The sequence below is a fragment of the Balaenoptera borealis genome, assembly GCF_965194805.1.
Source record: "Balaenoptera borealis genome assembly, chromosome: 15".
NCBI classification, from domain to species: domain Eukaryota; kingdom Metazoa; phylum Chordata; class Mammalia; order Artiodactyla; family Balaenopteridae; genus Balaenoptera; species Balaenoptera borealis.
The window spans coordinates 38,898,492-38,919,408 of NC_138871.1; the positions used below are offsets into that span (position 1 = coordinate 38,898,492).

The following is a 20,917-nucleotide window of genomic DNA, read 5'->3' on the forward strand; positions in this document are numbered from 1 at the left end:
ACTACTGACAGTAGCTCCAAACTAGAAAATACACAGAGGCTCATCAGCAGTAGAATGGATAAACTTATTGTGGTATGGCCACACCGCAAGGAAAAGGAATCTACACTTAACAATATGAAGGAATTTCATAAGAATAATTTTGAGGGCAAAGAGCTAGTGTTTTTTTTTTTAAGCACTTATTGGATGATTACTTTTATATAAAGAATAAAAATAGGCAAAACTATTCTATGCTATAGAAGTCAGGAAAGGTCGGTTAGAAGTGGAGGGTTAGTCACTGTAAGGGAATAGGCATGGAGAGCTTCTGGGGGTGCTGGTAAGGTTCTGTTTCTTGATCTGGGTTTTGGTTACACCTGTATATTCGGTTTGTGCCCTTTTCTGTATATGTATTATACCTAAATAGTTTTTTTTTTTAAATATGTCTTACTGGAGAGAAAGCTAGAAAATACATAATGTTTTAAAATTTTTAAAACATCCATAATCTACTACCTAGAAATTACTATTAACATTTTGGATTATTTCCTTCTAGTCTTTTTTTGAAGCCGCAGTGCTTGTGCCATCTCCTCCCCCTCTCTGCTTCCCACATATCTACACACACATTTTACTAAATTAGGTTCATTCCTATTTAGTTTTACTTCTGTTTTTTTATTTTTACTTAAAGTTAATCCATATTATCAAATATTCGGGGCTTCCCTGGTGGCACAGTGGTTAAGAATTTGCCTGCCAGTGCAGGAGACATGGGTTCTATCCCTGGTCCGGGAAGATCCCACATGCCTCGGAGCAACTAAGCCTGTGTGCCACAACTACTGAGCCTGTGCTCTAAAGCCCGCGAGCCACAACTACTGAAGCCCGTATGTCTAGAGCCCGTGCTCTGCAACAAGAGAAGCCACCGCAATGAGAAGCCCATGTGCAGCAACGAAGACCCAACACAGCCAAAAATAAATAAATTAAAAAATAAAATAAAATTCGTTGCAAGCATGTTTTTAAACTGCTGCAATGTATTCCATCAAATATATATATGTAATATATGGTGTGTATATATAAAATATAATATCATAAATTCCTGGAAGAGAGTTGTGTGTGTGTGGCATGTATATATATGAAATATTCCTAGTATATAATAACATATATTCCTAGAAGAGAGTATGTGTGTGTATACACACACACACACACACACACAAACACGTATAAGCTACTGGGTCATGAACGTTCTATAAGCTCTGCCTTCATTCTGCATTTCCTTCCAGAAAGGTTGCATCCCACTGGCAAGGTTGTTAGAGCTCCTTGTATCACAGTCCAACCCCAGGTCATTTATTATTTTTTTTATTCGTTGTTAAAATGGTGGAGCTTAAAACAGAACTAAGGAATCCGTGGTTTTGCACCTGGCTAGGCGCTCCGCAGGAACGGACTCTCCCGCACTCCTCTCCCTTCCAGGGAGCCCCACGCCTCGGCCGTGCAGCGCGGCCGCGCGTGCGCCCGGGCCTCCAGCGCCCTCGATGCCCGGTTGCCGTGGGAACCTCAGAGCACCACAGCACCCGAAGACGCAGCAGTGAGCGGTACCAAGGCCAGAGCATGGAGCTGCCAGATCCGGTCCGCCAGAGGCTGGGAAACTTCAGCCGGACCGTGTTCAGCGACTCCAGCCGGACCGGGCCGGAGTATAACGAGGGTCCGGGTGAGTGGCGGAGTTCCCAGCGCAGGGCTTGTGGCCCTCGGAAGACCTGGCGCGAGTTTTGGAGCGGCCGGATTTTGCCCAGACCTAAGATGGCGGTTTCGCCTTCAGCTGGTTCTCCGCAGTGCGGGAAGCTCCTTGGAGGAGGGGCCAGGCCGAGGGATGGGGCTGAGATGGGGACCAGATACTCCGGCCCAGTAACCCAGCCGGTTCCGGGTTGATAGTGCTGCGGCCTGGCCGGCTAATTGCAAGAGGGGCGGCTGAGATGGCGCCGGCCTTCCTCAAAAAAGAATACAAAAGCCGCCTTCGCAGCCCGCGTCCGGTCCCTTGCCCTCCGAGAAGGCTGAGAAGGCCGACTTTGCTTTTCCTCTACGGCATTCGCCCTGGCTTTTCTGGCCAGGGTGGAGTGGAAACAGCCCAGGCAATCTCCTCTTTCCACTTACTATCCCCTACCCCAGTAAAATATCTTTTCCTTTTCTCCTTTCCTAGCAGAACAAGTACTTTCCACCACAAGTCCATTTTCTGGCAGAAGACATGGAAAGAAGTTTTATTTTAAACGCTATCCAATCCAGAGTGGCACCTGCCACTCTAGCAACGCCTTCAACAAAACTCGCACTCTCCTTGCCTTCTCCTTCCCATTCCCTATTTATACCTCTTGCCCTAAATCAAGTAACAAAATACCACGATGCTACATTCAACATGACAAGTGACAACGCAGTTTTCTGCAAAACAGTTTCCCTCTCTTAAATCATGATAGACAACATACTGTCAACCAAACCCACGCAGCTTTTATCACTGAACTGTGCTGGGAAATAGAAATCTTTTCCTCTTGCTTGGTTTAGGGATTTTTTAAAGGGGGCAAAGAAAAGTCATTTCCCATCGTTTCAAATTTTCACCCTGATTACTTGCCTGTCCTCTCAATTTAGGCCTGGTCTTGATTTAGGATGTACAGAGAAAAACATAATGTGAAAAATTAGGTTATTACGTTTTTGATTCTAAAGCCAAGGCACTAAAATCTGATGATGTAAAGTATCAGGGGTTTTCTGTAAAGGGTCAGATAATAAATATTATAGAACTTGCAGGCCGTAGGTCTCTGTGGCAGTCATAGGTAATGGTAATTGAATAGACATGGCAGTGTTCCAATAAAGCTTTATTTATGGACACTAAAGTTTGAATTTCATGATTTTCAGTGTCACAAAATATTATTATTCTTTGATATTTTTTCCTCAACCATTTAAAAATGTGAAAAAACATATTTAGCTCACTTGCTATACAAAAACAGGCAGCTGGCTGGTAGTTTGCCCACCCCTGATTTATATTACATAATGTTTTAATTTAAATTCCGTTTACAGAAGTCAACTTGTACTTTTGCAGAATTTAGTAAATTCATGTCTTGTGCTTTCAAGGTTAATTTACATATTAACTTGATTTTCAACTGCATGATGGTAAGTTTGATCTGCTGAAATACAGACATAGCATAACTCTTAAGATGCTCATGTACAAAATTCTTAACATAAAAACTTCTTTGCAAAATTTGACGACAGTGTTTGCTCTAAAGGTATTAGAATTTTCAGCTTAACTAATTTACCACTATTTTTCCACATTTTCTTCCTTGTGGATCTGAATTAGGTTTGATTATTTGCACTGTAATTGCAAGCGTGTATTATGACCGCAGCTGACCAAGAGTTGTACTATTGTTATGAGAAAATCCTAGGCAAGTGAGTTACCTTCAGATTTAACAGAGTGTAAGAATGCATTCCTTTATCAGTGGTAATTTAATAAATGGGTGCAAGCAAAAGTAGACATAATAATCAGGGATATTCTTGGAGCTAAAGGAAAAACCTTGCTGTGAGAGACCATGATTATCTTATATTTTAAAACTGTTAAATGATAGATATAAAATACTCAGATGCGGAGAAGACGACATAAAAATCTGTTTTTAAGAAATTTATTTTAGGGGCTTCCCTGGTGGCGCAGTGATTAAGACTCTGCCTGCCAATGCAGGGGACACAGGTTCGAACCCTGGTCCGGGAAGATCCCATATGCCACGGAGCAGCTAAGCCCATGTGCCGCAACTACTGAGCCTGCGCTCTAGAGCCCGCAAGCCACAACTACTGAGCCTGTGTGCCACAGCTACTGAAGCCCACGCGCCTAGAGCGAGAGCTCTGCAACAAGAGAAGCCACCGCAATCAGAAGCCTGCACACCGCAACCAAGAGTAGCCCCCGCTAGCCACAACTAGAGAAAGCCCACATACAGCAACGAAGACCCAACACAGCCAAAAATACATAAATAAATAAATAAATTTTAAAAATATATTTATTTTAGAGCCTTTGTAAATTCTTTCATTTAGAGCAGTGGATTTCAAAATATATATCTGCTCTTAAATTGTTGGAATTTAGTCAAATTTAGGATGCATTTGTAGGGCCCAATTTTAAAAATCAAATTCTTAATTTAGGACCCTTCTCCCTTATATGAAAGCAAAAGGTACTATGTAATCAGCCTTAGATAAATGAAACTCATGTATCACGAATGGCTACACTGGTAATGCCCTTATAATAGTATGTTTTCATTCATTCATTAATGAATTTATTCTTTCTGCTTATGCATATTTGGTATTTTCCATGTGTAAAGCAAGATGCTAGGTTCTGTGAGGGCCTCAAATTTGGGTAGAATGTGGTCTGTGCTTACAATGAGCCTGTGTATAAGTAAAAGAGAAGGAAAAAGGACTCATTTATTGAGTGCCTGCTAAGTGCCAGGCATAGTGCTAGGGTGAAGTAATTTATATTATCTTTAATCCTCACAAGCAACCTGTGAGGTAATTTTAATGTTACTGTTTTACAGGTGAATAAATTAAGGCTCAAAGAGGTTAAATAATTTATTCCAAGTCTGGCATCTAGAGTTCTGAGGGAGTTTGGGGAACTCCGGGTTTACTTGGACTCCAGAGCTCATTGTCTCTTCAGTAACCAGATTGTGTCTCAAGTGAGGGGAGTGTGGCTCTTTGCTAACACTTCTTACACACAGGTTAGAGTGATAAGTACCTAGAGGGAAAAGAGATTTCTGCTGTAGTGGGGGAATGGGCTCGAGAAAGGATTTATGGAAAAAGTGGCATTGAATTGGATATGAATGAACAGGTAGGATTAGGATGTGCTGAAAAGGGGTGTCTGTTTAATTATAATTTGGGGAGATTAGATTTTGCATGAGATTAGTTTATATGTGAGAGATTAGTTGTTATGTATTTTATGTGTTCATTTCATAGGCTCTTTACACAGAACTCTACAGAGGAGGTAATGATGATTGTTATCTGCTCAATAGGATTCATATTGATATTCCACATTTAATTTATACCAGTAGTATGCAAAAAAGTCAGCAGACTGTAATGGGAAAATGATACAGTAATTGAAAAATATGAAACATACCCCCAAGTAGCCAACATAGGAACTAAATAGTATTATGATGACTATTTCCTTTCACTGTCAATGATTATAAATAGGCTTAAAATTTGGAGTTTCGTTAAGCTGACGCTATGGTTATTAATTCTAAGGAACTAAAGGACGTATAGGGCAGAGACCAGGGTTAAGAGTTTGTTCGTTTTCTCTCTCTTTCTTCCGTAGATAATGAAATGGTTTCCAGTTTGGCATTGCAGATGTCACTTTATTTTAACACTTATTTTTTCCCACTTTGGTGGGTGAGCAGCATTATGATGCTTCAGATGAAGGTAAATCTACACTTTACTACTTCTGCTGAGGTCTCTTGTGCCATCCCTGGCATTGTTACATTGTCAATAAAGTTAAAGTTCTTCATATTTTTTTAAAATCTCAGGTCAGTCTTACTATATGTGAAATTTTATGAACATGTTTATTTTTGTTTTTTTAGTATTCAATCTTGCCTGATTACTACAGATTCATTGTGGTCACCGTTATCATCCTAATAACCTTAATTGAAGCTATCAGGTTGTATCTGGGCTACATGGGGAACCTGCAGGAGAAGGTAGGCTCTTTTTTCCTTTCTCTCAGTGCTACACATAAATGCAGTAAGATTTTCCTAACAAGGAAAAGGCAGTGAGATGTGGTGGAAGGAGCAAAGGCCTGTAGTTAAGGCCTAGCTCCAACTTCACCACATCTGTCACTGTGGTCTGTTTGCTTAATCTCTTGAGCCTTGGTTTCTTCACATATAAAATTGGGGAAATATTTACTTCACAGGTTTGTTAGGATTAAGTAATTTATGTAAAGTACCTGAACATAGTAAACACTTAAGAAGTGATAGTTTTCCCTCTTCTCACCAGTCTTGAAAATACTTGGTCAATTAAACATGATTATTTAGATCCTGCATAAGAGAATGGGGGAAAATGATAAACTCATTTCCTCTGCAAGGCTCATGTTTTCTGAATCATCATGCTGCCTAAGCATTTACAGTTACCAGAATTTAGGGATAATCCCTAAAGATTTCTGTGTTCTTTCAGGCCCTTCATAAGGGCCTGTCCCAGCCTGTCCCACTGTATTTCTTGCTTTTTCCTAATCCAAGCATCCATTCCAAGCGATGTGTTGTTTCCCAGTCATACTCATTCCACGTCTTTGCTTACTTAAGTTCTTGCCTCTTCCTCCTTCTACCCAACTTTAAAAGCCTACCTCCTTGAATTCTGTCTTTTACCTACCCTACTTACCCTCTTGTCTTATTTCTTGTAGCATTTAGTCTATAATGCTAAGTGGTGCATTTCATTATTCACTATAGTATTCTAGGACTGTCACATAAGTAAGTTTTCTCTTCCGGTCTAGACTGTAAGTTTTCTGAGGACAAGGACCATGTTGTACTCCTTTTGATTTACAGAGCTCAAAATGTATGTTCACAGTAGTGCCATCAAGTAGTATCACTTGCTTATGGATACAAACAGAAGACTGTACTTCACTGATCTGATACTCATCACGTGTGTCATTGCAGGTTCCTGAGTTGGCTGGCTTTTGGCTTTTGAGCCTTCTACTGCAGTTGCCTTTAATTCTGTTCTTGCTCTTCAATGAAGGCCTAACGAATCTGCCCTTGGAAAAAGCAGTACATATCATCTTCACTATATTCCTTACTTTCCAAGTTGTTTCAGCATTTCTTACCCTAAGGAAAATGGTAAATCAGTTGGCAACTCGTTTCCACCTCCAAGACTTTGACCGGCTCTCTGTGAGCAGAGGAGACATGAGAAGAGTGAGATCCTGTATAGAAGAGATTTGACCCAGTGCTGTTGAGTGAAAAATCTGAAAGATCATTCTAGAAAACTGCAGGAATTAGGAAAACACCAGAGGGCTAGCACGAGAAAAAGGATAAAGCAAGTGTTCTGAACTGTATGCTCTCTGGCTCTGAAATTCCAAGGTTGGGGGCAATGATAAGACTATTTGTACATCACATGAAAGCAGTAAATCAACCCTAAAGCCTACGTGTTGTCTACCTGATGTCAAATATCTGAATTTTTTGTTGTTGTCGACTTTTTCAGGTGTGTAAAAACCTGTATTGGTGGCATTACGTCTTTATTGTAATATTTCTAGTTAGTACCTATAACTAGAAATGTGTATATTTCTTTTAATCTTGTTGGCTATCTATGTGTTGGCAGTATGTCTGAAGCACATGGAAATGCTTGTCAGTATTCTGATGTATTAGACTACATCTGTAAACTAAGACACCAGATTTTCATGTCTGCTAGGGTCTTAGCTGTTATACTGAGGTTAAGAAGAAACCAGGTGGATTATCATGCTATTTAAGAAATGTTTTTATTCTAAAATTGTTACTTTCATAAAACCGCATTCAGGGACTTCCCTGGCAGTTTGGTGGTTAAGACTTCGCCTTCCAGTGCAGGGGATGCAGGTTTGATCCCTGGTCGGGGAGCTAACATCCCCCATGCCTCACGGCCAAAAAACCAAAACATGAAACAGAAGCAATATTGTAACAAATTCAATAAAGACTTTAAAAGTGGTCCACATCAAAAAAATCTTTCAAAACAATAAATAAGTAAATAAAACTGTGTTTGGTATTTATGGCGGTGGTGTGTAAAATGTCTTTACAATAAGGTATAAAATATTTATGTTAAAGTATCTGTAGGAATCATTCCTGTCTTGTACAGTTCTTTTGGGCTGTGGGTTTGTTATTTTTATTACAGAGTTTGCTTGGGTGTATCTGAACATTATTTTTAAGTGACTATTGGATTGTCTTAAGGGATATAATATTTTCTTTCCTATAGGGAAATGTGCCTTTATAAGTAATGTATTTTACTGAGAGATAGTTGTAGCTACCTTAAAAATCATTCTTTCTAATCTTCCTGTTCTGTAATTCATGCTTATTTTAGGATTTCCGTGCTGTGCCTTATACATTCTTACATTGCTTAATTTTTGAAAATGTTTTTATTTCCCACTCTTAATCACACCTGACCAGTCTATTTATGCTCTTTCTATTATTATATATAAAGTTCAGTCAAATTTTTCTACCCCCATGCACTGGCTGATTAGCCTTTCCCCTATACCAAAGCTGTCACTATGTATATTCCAATAATTTGAAATTCAAAATAGAATTCTGTTTGGATAGTTTACTAAAACATATTTGTTGCGTTTGTTTCTAGATAGGAATAGATAGGTGAGTTTATAAGAAAATATAAAATAAGAACACTAAATCTACATAGCAGATAAATTAAGGGGATGATAAGAAAGACTTTTCTATTTAACAATTGTTTCCAGAGTTTTATTTTAAATATCAGAGCCTCTGAAACATTTAAACTTTAATTTAGGGTTAAAAGAGTAATCACTAAAATGTTAAGAGTGATAATCAAAAATTTTAACAACTATAAAAATTGGGGGAAAATGTATTCAATTTATTAAAATTTAAAAAAATTTGCTCTAATAACCATATTGCTTAAAATACAGATATAATAAGGATGGGAAAAAAGAAACTAAGAAAATCCATTGAGAACATAACCAAGTTATTTGTTTTTTGTCTAAACAATAAAACCATGATTTTGTGTTAGTCTGAACCAATATTTTCTTTTGGAGTATAGCTGGTTCCCTATGTAAGCATACGAAAATCGAGATAGATATTTCCGTGTCGGCACATTTGGAGTTTAGGCCGTCCTTATTTTTATTTTATTTGAATAAGTTTGCCCATCCTTAATTCCAGTTACATCTTCCTCTTCAGGGTTCACAGCACTGTTCTGAAGTTTTCTAGTTAGGACGTTGAGCTTCACAAACACTTTGTCTTTCACATATTTTTTTTTCCAGGGTTTTTTCCTAATTATAGACAAGGTGGATGTGAATTTCTGTAAATCAGAATGATTTTTAAAAATTGGGTTTTAATCAACATATGTTTGAATGCCTAGTATGTACAAGGAAGAGTGGAGAGTTCATAGACAAATAAATGTGCTCCCTGTTCTCAGGGGTACAACGTTGGAAGTAAAGTCTAACTTCATCAGGGAGGTGCATTGCATGAGTTTCTACCTAATAAGTACCTGACAGCTGACAGTCCTTGGCTTCCGGTGCATCTCCTCTCTTTTTTCCTTCACTTGGTGTCCAGGATTAGCGCACTGGCCCTTCATCAACACCATTTAGCAATCACTATTCCTCTCATTGTCAGAGCACAGGGAGGGGACATGGGGCGGGAGGGGCAGGGAGTGCTGTTAAACACACTCGCTCATACACACTCACTTGCGCTTGCCCGTGCACACAATAACAAGACGTTTACTGTCTGGTGGAAAAAGCAGATGGGCAAATCAGGGATAGCACTGTAGGATTACAGAGAATACATAAAAAATGAGGAATCTGGGAAGGCTTCCCAAAGAAAGTAACACTTTGGGATTTCAAGACTGAGCTGGTATTAAGTGTTAGTTTCAGTATTAAGAGACAGAAGCGGGCTTCACTGGTGGCGCAGTGGTTGAGAGTCTGCCTGCCAATGCAGGGGACACGGGTTCGAGCCCTGGTCTGGAAAGATCCCACATGCCGCGGAGCAACTGGGTCCGTGAGCCACAATTACTGAGCCTGCGCGTCTGGAGCCTGTGCTCCGCAACAAGAGAGGCCGCGACGGTGAGAGGCTCGCTCACCGCGATGAAGAGTGGCCCGTCTGGAGCCTGTGCTCCGCAACAAGAGAGGCCGCGACGGTGAGAGGCTCGCTCACCGCGATGAAGAGTGGCCCCTGCTCGCCGCAACTAGAGAAAGCCCTCGCACAGAAACGAAGACCCAACACAGCCAAAAATAAATAAATAAATAAAATAAAATTAAAAAAAAAAAAAAAAGAGACAGAAGCAATAGTGACTCTGAGTACTGTTTCAGGTATTACATGTCGTTTGATAAAACTGGTGGGAAAGGTGCATGAGAAGAAAGGACACCGAATAAGATAGAGAAGCTTGGGAGGAGCTAGTAAGCTAAAGACGCTAATATTCTGAATCCCTGAATAGTTTAAACAGTGAAATATCACATACATTTAAGTTTCAGAAAGATTTCTCTGAAAACAATGTGGGAAATGTACTATAAGGGTTGGGCTAGAGGTAGAACTTGATGAAGCAACTTTGGAGAGAACAAACTGGCCTGGATAAAGTCAGTGGCAGTAAAATAAACTTGAGTAGAACCTATTAAGATTTTTTAAAAATTATTTTATATTTTAAAATAGGTATTAAAATTTTTTTTCTAATGTATCTTTTTGGGGATTACACACAATGGTAAACAAAATGACGTACTCACTATCTTATCCACCCCCATCCCCTGGCCATTGTTAGATTATTATTAGACTTAAATAGAGCTCTATCTGAAATAGCCTTTTATAAATTTTGACATGACATATCTGAATAGTTCTTAATTTGCATCTGTGAAGACTATAGTTTTCAAAAACTTAAATTTTAAAAGAAATTGAATCTAGATTTTGAGAGTAAAGGAAAGAAAAATCATCTATAATTCCATACCCTAAAATAACAAGTATTAGCAAATGTCCTCTTTCCTTGCAGTTTTCCCGTTGTAAATGCTTTTTAAAACATAGCTGTGACCACCAGCACTTACGACTTTGCACCCTGCTTTTCTGAAAACATTATAAATTTTTACCTATCTTTCTACATAGTCAACATAACCATTATCTTAAATGATTGTACAATATTCTATCAAGTAGACAGACAGTAATTTATTAAACTTCTCTCCTATTGTTGCATATTTGGGTTGTTTTCTTCTTTTGCATGTATACTGTTGGGCCTCAGAGCAGGCTGCCCCAAGATATGCTACAATGACATATTGATTAGTTTGAATTTAAGCCAGTGGAGAAAAAATGATATAGAAAAACACTGTAACCCCCTCTTTCCCCATGAAAGCAGGAAATAATCTCCCATGTGAAAGTATCCTCCTTATACCAGGACGACAGAAAGCATCCTTATCACCAGAGTTAGGAAATTCAAGAGTAAGAAAACTCTGTAGACAAACTTTGTTACCTCTTCATTAGTCTGCTACCCCAAGCACAAACCCCTTTAAATCTTCACAAATAATTGTTTCTTTGTCTAAAAATAATATATAAACAGCCTGCTTTGTTTACCTCGAGGATTCCATTTTTGAGACCTCCGTGCATATGAATTAAATTGGTTTTTTTCTTCCTATTAATCTGTTTGCATCAATTTAATTATTAGACCAAGCAAAAGAACTCCCCAATAATACATAACATTGTAATGAACATCTCATATATACAGCTTTTTTCCATATCTTAGATGATTCTTTTTAATTAGTAAGCTAGAGTCTCAGAAGTGAAACTGCTGGATCATAGGGTATGAACATTTTTGAGGACTCTTGATGCATATTGCCAAATTATAATATCCACTTTCTGTAATTCTGAAGATATTGCAATGAAAATTTTGACAAGGACAGACTTAGAGACCTTAGTCACCCACTCATCTTTGTGTTTCTGAGTAGCTACCACAGGAACAGAGTCTCCTAAGGAGGAAAAAAACTAAAAGCTGTGAAAGGAGAAGTGCAAAGAATTTTTAAAAAAAAAAATTTTTTTTTGAATTAAGGGAAAACTGATAAGGGACAGGAAAAGGCTTAGGCAAGCTGGTCACAGTCAGCAACAGACAGATGTGACACAATAAAAACTGGGTCATTGAGTTGGGACAGCCCTAGGACATAAAAAGACTGAAATGAAGTAAAGCTCTGGATTACTTTGTTCTTGAATATTGAATTTTTTCAGAAGCATGGAGCATGAAATATTACAGTGATAAGCCAAGATTGGAAACATAGCCAAGAAAAAGAGGTCTTTAAGGGATTGTTTAAAATGTTCTGAAGGAATAATTTGGTTTGGTCTTAAACGGCTCAAAAAGTAAATTGACATAAAGCTTTTGCATAGCAAAATAGGCATGGAGGCAGAAAACAATGAGGCAAGTGGAATGGTTTATCCTGTAAATTCGTTACAATGTAAAACGTTAGATTTTTGCTCCTACAAAAGGTTTGTCAGCAAACTTTAATGCTGTATTTTTTAAGTGCAATTAACACTAATTTGTTATGGGTATACATCTTACTCTAGTTTTAAAAGACTGTTAATTTGAGGGTTTTCAGTCAACAAAAAAACAAAACTAAACAGCTAATCATTCTAAAAATCATTCTAAGAATCATCCTAAAAACCTCCTGTCCACTGCATACCCCACTCCCGCCACAGTGTTTAAGCCTTAAGCATTTAAAAACATTCAGGCCCTAGAAAAATGTGTTTAAAATCAGGTTTAACCACGACGTTTAAATTTATCCTGGTACTTACATAGATGTACATCTTTCTGAAAATGAGGCTAAGCATCGGTGCGTAATCATTTCAACCAAACTCAAGAAAGAATAAAACTCTTAAAAAGGCACAGACCAGAAGATAAATAAAACATATATTCTATGAAAAATTAAGACACTTGGACACTTAGCTTATCAACATGCTCAATCTAAATAAGTTCCACAGCCACACCCTTGACTGGAAAGGGCTTTCTAAGCCAGTGAGGTCTGTACAATCACAGTGTATATATCACAGCTACTTATTCGTCCTTCATTGTTCCACAAGCCTAAGTGTTTAGCACTTGGCTACGTTAAAAATGTAGACTTTTAAAAACAATAATCAACCAAGAATGCCCTTCTCTTTCAATTTTTCAGAACTCTAATAGCACTATATTTGGCTGATAGGAAAGTGGTATTATCGATTCATCTCTAAAGGGTTTTAGTTCCTGATCTTGAGTTATTTATATTCTAATCGAAAACACATTGGAGACACTGCTCAATATTATAGCTCAAAAGAGAAAAATGTTTGATATTCAAATTCAAATTCAAAATGCAAATTCAAAAATGTTTGATATGTATATTTAATAATTATTTTATAAATGCTTGATTCATTAGTACCTAGAAGAACTAAAATCATCACTAAAGAGAGTGGAAGTTTAGAACTTTGCTTCAATAGCTTTCCTAAAAAGAATAAAAGCTGCTAAGAGTTAAATTTTTTGCTATCCTAAAAACTAGAGCTCCTGATGCCCAATAAGCCCTTGCTAAGGAAGGCAGGAGAGCAGTTCACTGTTGATTATTTGGTAATTTACAAAGCAGAGCAGCAAGGGATATATTCATGCTTTTTATTTTTAGTATGCTATAATTTTGTTCTGCAAAGTAAACTTAATTTACTTAGCTCCAACGGTATGCCATCCACTATGCTTTGGTACTCCAGGACAAAAAGATAAATAGGATTGAGTCCCTGCCCTTCCAGCCGAGGGCTCGCAGAGGAGACAAATTTAAGGTGATCATCATGGCTTATGAAAATATTATAATAGAGCTATGTAAAATATGAAGAAAAGTGAGGAATCCTGACTAGGAGGCAAGATAGTCTTTCAGACAGATGGAACAGCATAGACAAAGGCACAGACATTTGAAAATATAAGGCCTGAACAGAAGCAAAAGTAGTTTGATATGATTAAAATATAAGGTATGTTGAGAAGGGCCTGAGATGAGCTGGAAAGACTGGCATCAGGATGTTATCAGTGTTTCATATAATAAAGAGTTTGAACTTTATACTGTAGGCAATGAATGGTGTATCTATATTGAAACAGAAGACAATGCTGCCATATTTGAAAATGATACAAAGCTGAGAGGGAGAGCTAATTTGATAGATAATGATCACATTTCAAAAGAATCTCATAAGAGGCTGAAATGCTGGCACAAATACATTTTACACACACATACACACACACATCTTCCAACCCACACCTCTCAAAAAATCAGTTCACTAATAATTAAGGAGCTCATTATGTGCTATTTTTCAAGGGAAAATATCTGGGTGGTCTTACGTGAGGACAAGCATATCTTAATAGAAGTATAATGACCAGATCATGGAAAGGAACAATCTCACTGTTCTCTTCCATGTTGCACTAGTAAGTGTCTCATCTTTATCGTACCTTCCCTACAGTTATTGAGAAATCTAAAAATAAATCTAATCATGCCACTACTCTCCTTAAAATTCCACCAGACTCTCCACTTCCTGCAGCAGAACACCCACAGTCCTTTGCGTGGCGCACCAGGCCTCTTCCCGCCTGTCTGGCTCGTCTTGCCACCCCTCCAATCCTACACGTGCAGCTCCTCCAGTGCACCATTCTGGATTTTGCCTCTGGACCTTTTCCCTCCATTCAGCTCTCAGCCTGAAGTAACTTTATCCACGTGGTGAAATTCTGCTTGTCTTATAATGCTTGGCTCAACTGTCATGTCCTCCATGGAAATGTTCCATTGTCTCCTACCTACTTCCAGGTAACACTTGCACACTTTTCTTTGTATCTCAGCTGCTCATCTTTTATGACTGCATCTAAAATGATTAGTTATATGTATTTGTATATATGAGGTTCCTACTACTTAATTGTAAGGTCTTCATGGTAAATGTCTTATTCATCCTTGTATTTCCAGTGCTTACCACATTGTAAGTGTTCAATAAATATTTGGTGATGTTGGGGAGCAAAATTTGCCGCCCCAAAATGTCTCTGGCATGTAGATGATTTCAAGCTGAAAACAAACAAGGCCCAAAAGCCTCAGGAAGAAACTCTGACCTTCCGCCAACTGCCTAAAAAGAATTTAGATGAAGGGCCTGTTTCCAGAACGGAGCTATCGCCAGAGATACCTGCAGCGGATACGGGCCAGGTGCGGTGAGGGAAACTCTTAGAGATAGAGTCCACTCTGTGTCCCCTTGTCTCTGCACGGCCCAGCAAACATTCATTTAACAAACATTTGCCTTCCATCTTCATGTTAATTGCCTTCCTCCCCTATGATGTCCCAGACCCTTAACCCCCAACATCCCCTTTTTTTCTTTAACTGAAAATGGTATTTAAGGTGAAGGTTTCAGCCATTTTGATGATTACTCAGTTTTCCTGGGTCTCTCCCATGTACACGTTATTAAACTTTTGTTTGGATTTCTCCTGTTAATCTGTCTCATGTCAATTTAATTCTTAGACCAGCCAGAAAGAAAATTTCCTCCTCCATGACAGTGAACAAATGAATGAACGGACTTAGTTAAGGGGAATCAGTGTTGCACGGTGGTTAAAACCACGGGTTTTGGAAGCAGACTTATGCTCAAATCCTTGCTCCATTTATCAGTTTGGTCGAGTTATTTAACTTAACCTAATCCTTAGTTTATTCATCTTTAAAATGAGTGCTTATAGGACTTTTGCAAGAATTAAATGAGATAAACATAGTAGAATAAGCATTCATATATGGAAAATATTCTTATAATTTTATATTCTGAATTTCCTGGGCACTTTAATTCCTTCTAGGTCTTTAAACTCACTTTATTTCTTTATGGGCCCAGCAACTTGACCTTCAGGCTTGATCAGGCAGGGGTTTTGATTACCTCAATCTAAACTGATAAGACACTTACTGATAATGTATAATAGGAGCTATATCGGCTCTGTGTTCCCTGCACACTGAACGCAGGCATAAGGCTTGCCCTCCCTGGGGGTCCAGGTCCATTTGGGGGATCAAGTTATAACTGCAGAGACTCCTTGGAAAGCAAAGCTTTAAAAGAAGGAAATCAGATATTATTACAAGGATGTTTTTAACAAGCTAATGTATATCCATTGGGGACATTTCCACTACAATAAGGCACATCTAAGTTTTTTTTTGTTACACCTTTCTCTTGAGGCAGTATGATCTTAGAGTTGTAAAGGTCTTTAGAAGTCATTGCTGATGTAGGGAGGTGATATAGATACATTGTCTCAGGTGGCCAGCTAATTACTTTGGTGTTGTCCATGTGGGCTTAGAAGTTTGATCCTTGGCTTTCCCAACCAGAAACTCGATTTTGTTAGTATATCCCAAATTAAGCAGACTCAAAAGGAGTGACCACAGTAACTAAACTTATAAAAGACTGATGTACAAACCAGGGTACGAATTTATTCATTTATAATGCAAAATACAACTGCCAGTATATTTTTTTCCCATAGGAAATCTATTTAAAAAGCCAAATTATAATCATTAAAGTTGCTTGGTAATCATGAGATCAAAGAAATTGATGTTTGTGTCACCTAGCTATGATGACTTGAGGCACTCATCTCTGCTCTACAGATATGTCTGCCAAGGAACTGACTACTTGAATCGAGGCTGATCAGGGTTCCCTCTCCCCAGGCCTGGGGGATGCCATGAGCAAAGTCAGGGAAGGCAAAAATTTCATTTCATGTTGTGTGTAGGGAATCCCATTCAGTGTATGTAATGTTCAAGCGTGAGCTGAGAGGAAGAAAGCAGAAAGATGAGGCTGAAGAGACCAGATCATTGGATGTAGAAAATGGTAGAAGGATTGACCAGGGCAGGGCAAAGAATTATTAAGTGGTATTGAGAGCTCACCTGGGGGTGGAAACGATGGATGTGTGCAGCTATTCCAACCTATGCAATTGGGTCATTTTCTAGAACTTTCTGGGTACTCTTGGGCAGAAGGTAGATGGTTAAGTTGATCCAGAGTTAGGAGTATATGGAGCAAATGCAGTGGAAAAACAACAGTAAGAAGATTTTCAAGTATTGTTTGTAGTGGCAAGAGGAATGAGCCCTGAGATTTCTACTAAGTGAAACCATGAAGGATAATCAGCAGAAAAGGATGGGGCAGAGGTCCTGATGAGGTAGAAAGCAAGTTTGAATATCTGTCTCCACTACAGTTAATGAGCATCTTGAGGACAGGGACTACTTCTTATTCATTGTATCCCCAGTACCTAAGACCATGCTCAGCACATCATAGGCATTTAAGAACGTTAGCTGAATGTACAGATGAATAAACAAACAAGCCATGTTAGAACTCAGCTCCTGCCTCCTATTCTTAATATACAGTAATTTCTCTAATAGGTAATAGATAATAGATAATTTCTACCCTAGAGGGTAGAAATGCCACATTTACTCATACCTAAATCTTTTTGGCATAAAAAAAATCTTAATTTTAAAACCGGTAACCACTCTTAACTAAATGTAAGCTTTCAAATTTTGACGAGACTCCCAAAACTAATACAAGTAATAGCTACCACCATTTAATTGAAGGTCTGCCATGTACCAGAGGCTGTGCTAGGACTTTATCTCATTTGATTTGCATGACAACTCTGTAAGGCAGGAATTATTCCCATTTTACAGAAGCTAAAATTGGGACTCAGGAGAGGTTAAAGAACTTATTCAGAGTCACACAAGTAAATAGAAGACAAGATTTAAACCTAAGCCTGGGACTTCCCTGGTGGTGCAGTGGTTAAGAATCTGCCTGCCAGCTCTATTTACAATAGCCAGGACATGGAAGCAACCTAAGTGTCTATCGACAGATGAATGGGTAAAGAAGATGTGGCACATATATACAAAGGAATATTACTCAGCCATAAAAAAGAAAAGAAACTGAGTTATTTGTAGTGAGGTGGATGGACCTAGAGACTGTCATACAGAGTGAAGTAAGTCAGAAAAAGAAAAATAAATACCGTATGCTAACACATATATATGGAATCTAAAAAAAAATGGTTCTGAAGAATCTAGAACAGGACAGGAATAAAGACGCAGACGTAGAGAATGGACTTGAGGACAAAGGGAGGGGGAAGGGTAAGCTGGGACGAAGTGAGAGAGTGGCATGGACATATATACACTACCAAATGTAAAATAGATAGCTCGTAGGAAGCAGCCTCATAGCACAGGGAGATCAGCTTCGTGCTTTGTGACCACCTAGAGGGGTGGGATAGGGAGGGTGGGAGGGAGACGCAAGAGGGAGGAGATATGGGGATACATGTATATGTATAGCTGATTCACTTTGTTATAAAGCAGAAACTAACACACCATTGCAAAGCAATTATACTTCAATAAAGATGTTAAAATAAAAAAAAAAAAAGAATCCGCCTGCCAATGCAGGGGACACAGGTTTGAGCCCTGGTCTGGGAAGATCCCACATGCCATGGAGCAACAAAGCCCGTGTGCCACAACTACTGAGCCTGCACTCTAGAACCTGTGAGCCACAACTACTGAGCCCACGTGCCACAACTACTGAAGCCCACGCGCCTAGAGCTTGTGCTCTGCAACAAGAGAAGCTATCGCAACAAGAAGCCCACGCACCGCAACAAAGAGTAGCCCCTGCTCGCCACAACTAGAGAAAGCCTGTGCACAGCAACGAAGACCCAATGCAGTCCAAAATTAATTAATTAATTAATTAATTAAAAAATAAATAAATAAACCTAAGCCTGCTGGGCTCTAAAGACCATGCATTTTCACTAAGCAGTGTTACTTGTCCCCAGACACATGCTCCAAAAATTTTTTTGGGGGGTTGATTTAGACCTGTCCAATCTGGAAGCCAAAGCAGGAAAAATGAAGCTATTTCTCCTCTTTGGACCCCAGATCTTCAGGGGTCAAGACAAATAGTAAAAAAGGGGTACACAAGCTATTATCATTTTTTTAAATAGAATAGTATGTTTACCTATGGAAAGGCTGAGCAATTTTTAGCAAACTAGAAATCTGGGGGGTTTTGCTTTTGGTTGGAATTGTACTAACTCAGAGCATTGGCCTTGGTCATCTCAGGTTCATCCAAGCTGGCTGGCAGTTAAAGAGATATGTATTTGATTAATTTTTTAAATGGGAACGCTTTTGATAAACTAATTAAAAGGACTGCTATTTTCTGATGTAGTTCCTTGTGAAAAGCTAAATGTTCTTCCTGTATTATTTACTCCTCCAAGGAATTCTAATAATTGTATTACTTTACATTAGTATAATACAGATCTTCCTCTACTTACAATGGGGTTATGTCCCGATAAACCCATGATAACTTGAAAATATCATAAATTGAGTATGCATTTAATGCACCTAACCTACTGAACATCATAGCTCAGCCTAGCCTATGTTAAACGTGCTCAGAAGACTTCTATTAGCCTGCAGTTGGGCAAAATCATCTAACACAAAGCCTCTTTAAAATAAAGTGTTGACTATCTCATGTAATTTATTGGATACTATACTGAAAGGGAAAAGCAGGGTGGTTGTAAGTGTATTCGTTGTTTCCCCTTGTGATCACGTGGCTGACTGAGTCACGGCTGCCCGTGCCCAGCATCACAAGAGAGGATTGTGCAGCATATTGTTGGCCCAGGAAAAGGTCCAAATTCAAAACCTGAAGTATGGTGTCTACTGAATGCGTATGACTTTTGCACCATCATAAAGTCCGAAAGTTGTAAGTAAAACCATCATAAGCCAGGGACATCTGTAATCATTATAATAATACCATTTTCCATTTTGCCAGTGAGAAAAACCGAGCAACAGAGAGCTCTAGTAAGTTTATCGAGATCACAGAGCGTGTAGCTGGCAGAACTGGGATTCAAATTGAGGTCCATCCAAAGCTTTACCACACAGTTCAGTTCTACAGATTAATGCAAGTCCTATGGTTTGGGGGGCACGTGGGATTCTAGGATGAGTTAAGATACTGTTCAAGAGGCTTATAGTCTAGTAGCACCTTTCCAAACTTGGGGTGTCAGAGAGAGTAATAAAGGGGTGCTTGTGGGGGGACTCTGGGCCCCACTGCATGGGGTTCTGTCCCATTTCAAATAGCCAAGGCATACAGAGCACGAACCCACTGTTGGAGGTAGGAAGCAGCAGTGCTTTTAAAGCAGTTTGGCACGTAGAGCTGATTCACTTTGTGATACAGCAGAAACAAACATACCACTGTAAAGCAAGTACACTCCCATAAAGATGTTAAAGATAAAATAAAATATATTTATTAGGACAGGAACATCCACTAGTTACCAATTAAAAGAATCAGGGCAGAAAGGGTGACTGAATGGGAAATTCAGGGTGTTTACCAAAGCTAAATAGCATTTTCGGGGATAATATTTTGCATCTGCATGGGACTATATTATTTTCAAAATATTTTGTAAATGCTAACTCAAGTAATTTCTAACATTCAATTTTATAGATAGAGAATATTTAATAATAAAAATAATAAAACAAGAAAATAAATAAATAAAGCAGTTTGGCATGCACACTCACTTCCTTCTCTTCTTGAAAGAAAACCCAAAGCCACATTTTATTAAGCAAAATTCCTGCAAATGCAAATTGATGAAGTACAAACTGAGAGCTCACACAGAAGCTGACAAAGGAGAAAAACGAACAGTCATATGGGGTGGTCAGAAAAGGATTCTGAGAGGCAATTTAAATCATGGGGGCTTCTGTGCCAGTTAAGATACCATGCTTTTCTGTTTCTTTTAGTAAAGGGCCTGGTATTAAAATTTAAAAATAAGAAAACCTTTCCACAAATGCATAACTTCTTGAGTCCTATGAATCTATAACTGAGATGTTTCTAAACTGTATTCTTTAAAATATGAGTTGCCAGATCTTTCTCAATATTTATACCTCAGCGTTTATAGTAAGTTTTTTTTTTTTTAAATATCGAGTTAAATATTTTCTGAAATCCATTTTTGGTCTTACAGAAACAAAAAGGAACTGATTCTGGATTTCGTAGATGTAAGACCGTGGAGCTTAAATGTCCAAACTTACCTAATAACATTTTAATGGAAGGTTTTTATCTTGTTTTGCTTTACTTTTTAAACTTTAAAAAAAAAATAGAGTTAAGGCTGATGCCCATGTGCACTAGGGGTGTTATTGTGCGGCTCCCTATCACACAAAATCTTAATAACACACCTATGGCTTGCCAAATTTCTTTTGAAAACCTCAGTCTTCTAGGTTATAAAAACAGCCCCCAGTAAGCTGCTGCCTTTACTGTGTGAAATGGAACGAGCCAAACACTTCTTCCCTTTGCAAACAAGCCCGATCAGCACATGGACTGAAGAGTGACAAAAC

General features: G+C 38.6%; 1 protein-coding gene and 1 long non-coding RNA gene across 2 annotated transcripts in view; both read left to right on the plus strand.

Annotated features, from left to right (window-relative positions):
- The window catches only part of LOC309612544, a 513,150-nt gene that overhangs the window by 96,465 nt on the left and 395,768 nt on the right, over positions 1 to 20,917 (plus strand). The gene's annotated exons all lie outside the window — the stretch shown is intronic.
- Positions 1,490 to 8,882, plus strand: TMEM17 (transmembrane protein 17). Its single transcript, XM_082358332.1, has 4 exons — positions 1,490 to 1,669; positions 5,279 to 5,382; positions 5,541 to 5,654; positions 6,603 to 8,882. Exons 1-4 carry the CDS (start codon positions 1,570 to 1,572, stop codon positions 6,879 to 6,881), a joined length of 597 nt encoding a protein of 198 aa, XP_082214458.1. The 5' UTR covers positions 1,490 to 1,569; the 3' UTR covers positions 6,882 to 8,882.

Excerpts from the sequence above, each read along its gene's own strand:
- TMEM17 (XM_082358332.1), top strand. The coding sequence starts at position 1,570 with ATGGAGCTGCCAGATCCGGTCCGCCAGAGGCTGGGAAACTTCAGCCGG. Across the intron at positions 1,670-5,278 it reads GGAGTATAACGAGGGTCCGG|ATAATGAAATGGTTTCCAGT; the intron begins GTGAGTGGCGGA and ends TTTCTTCCGTAG. Across the intron at positions 5,655-6,602 it reads TGGGGAACCTGCAGGAGAAG|GTTCCTGAGTTGGCTGGCTT; the intron begins GTAGGCTCTTTT and ends GTGTCATTGCAG.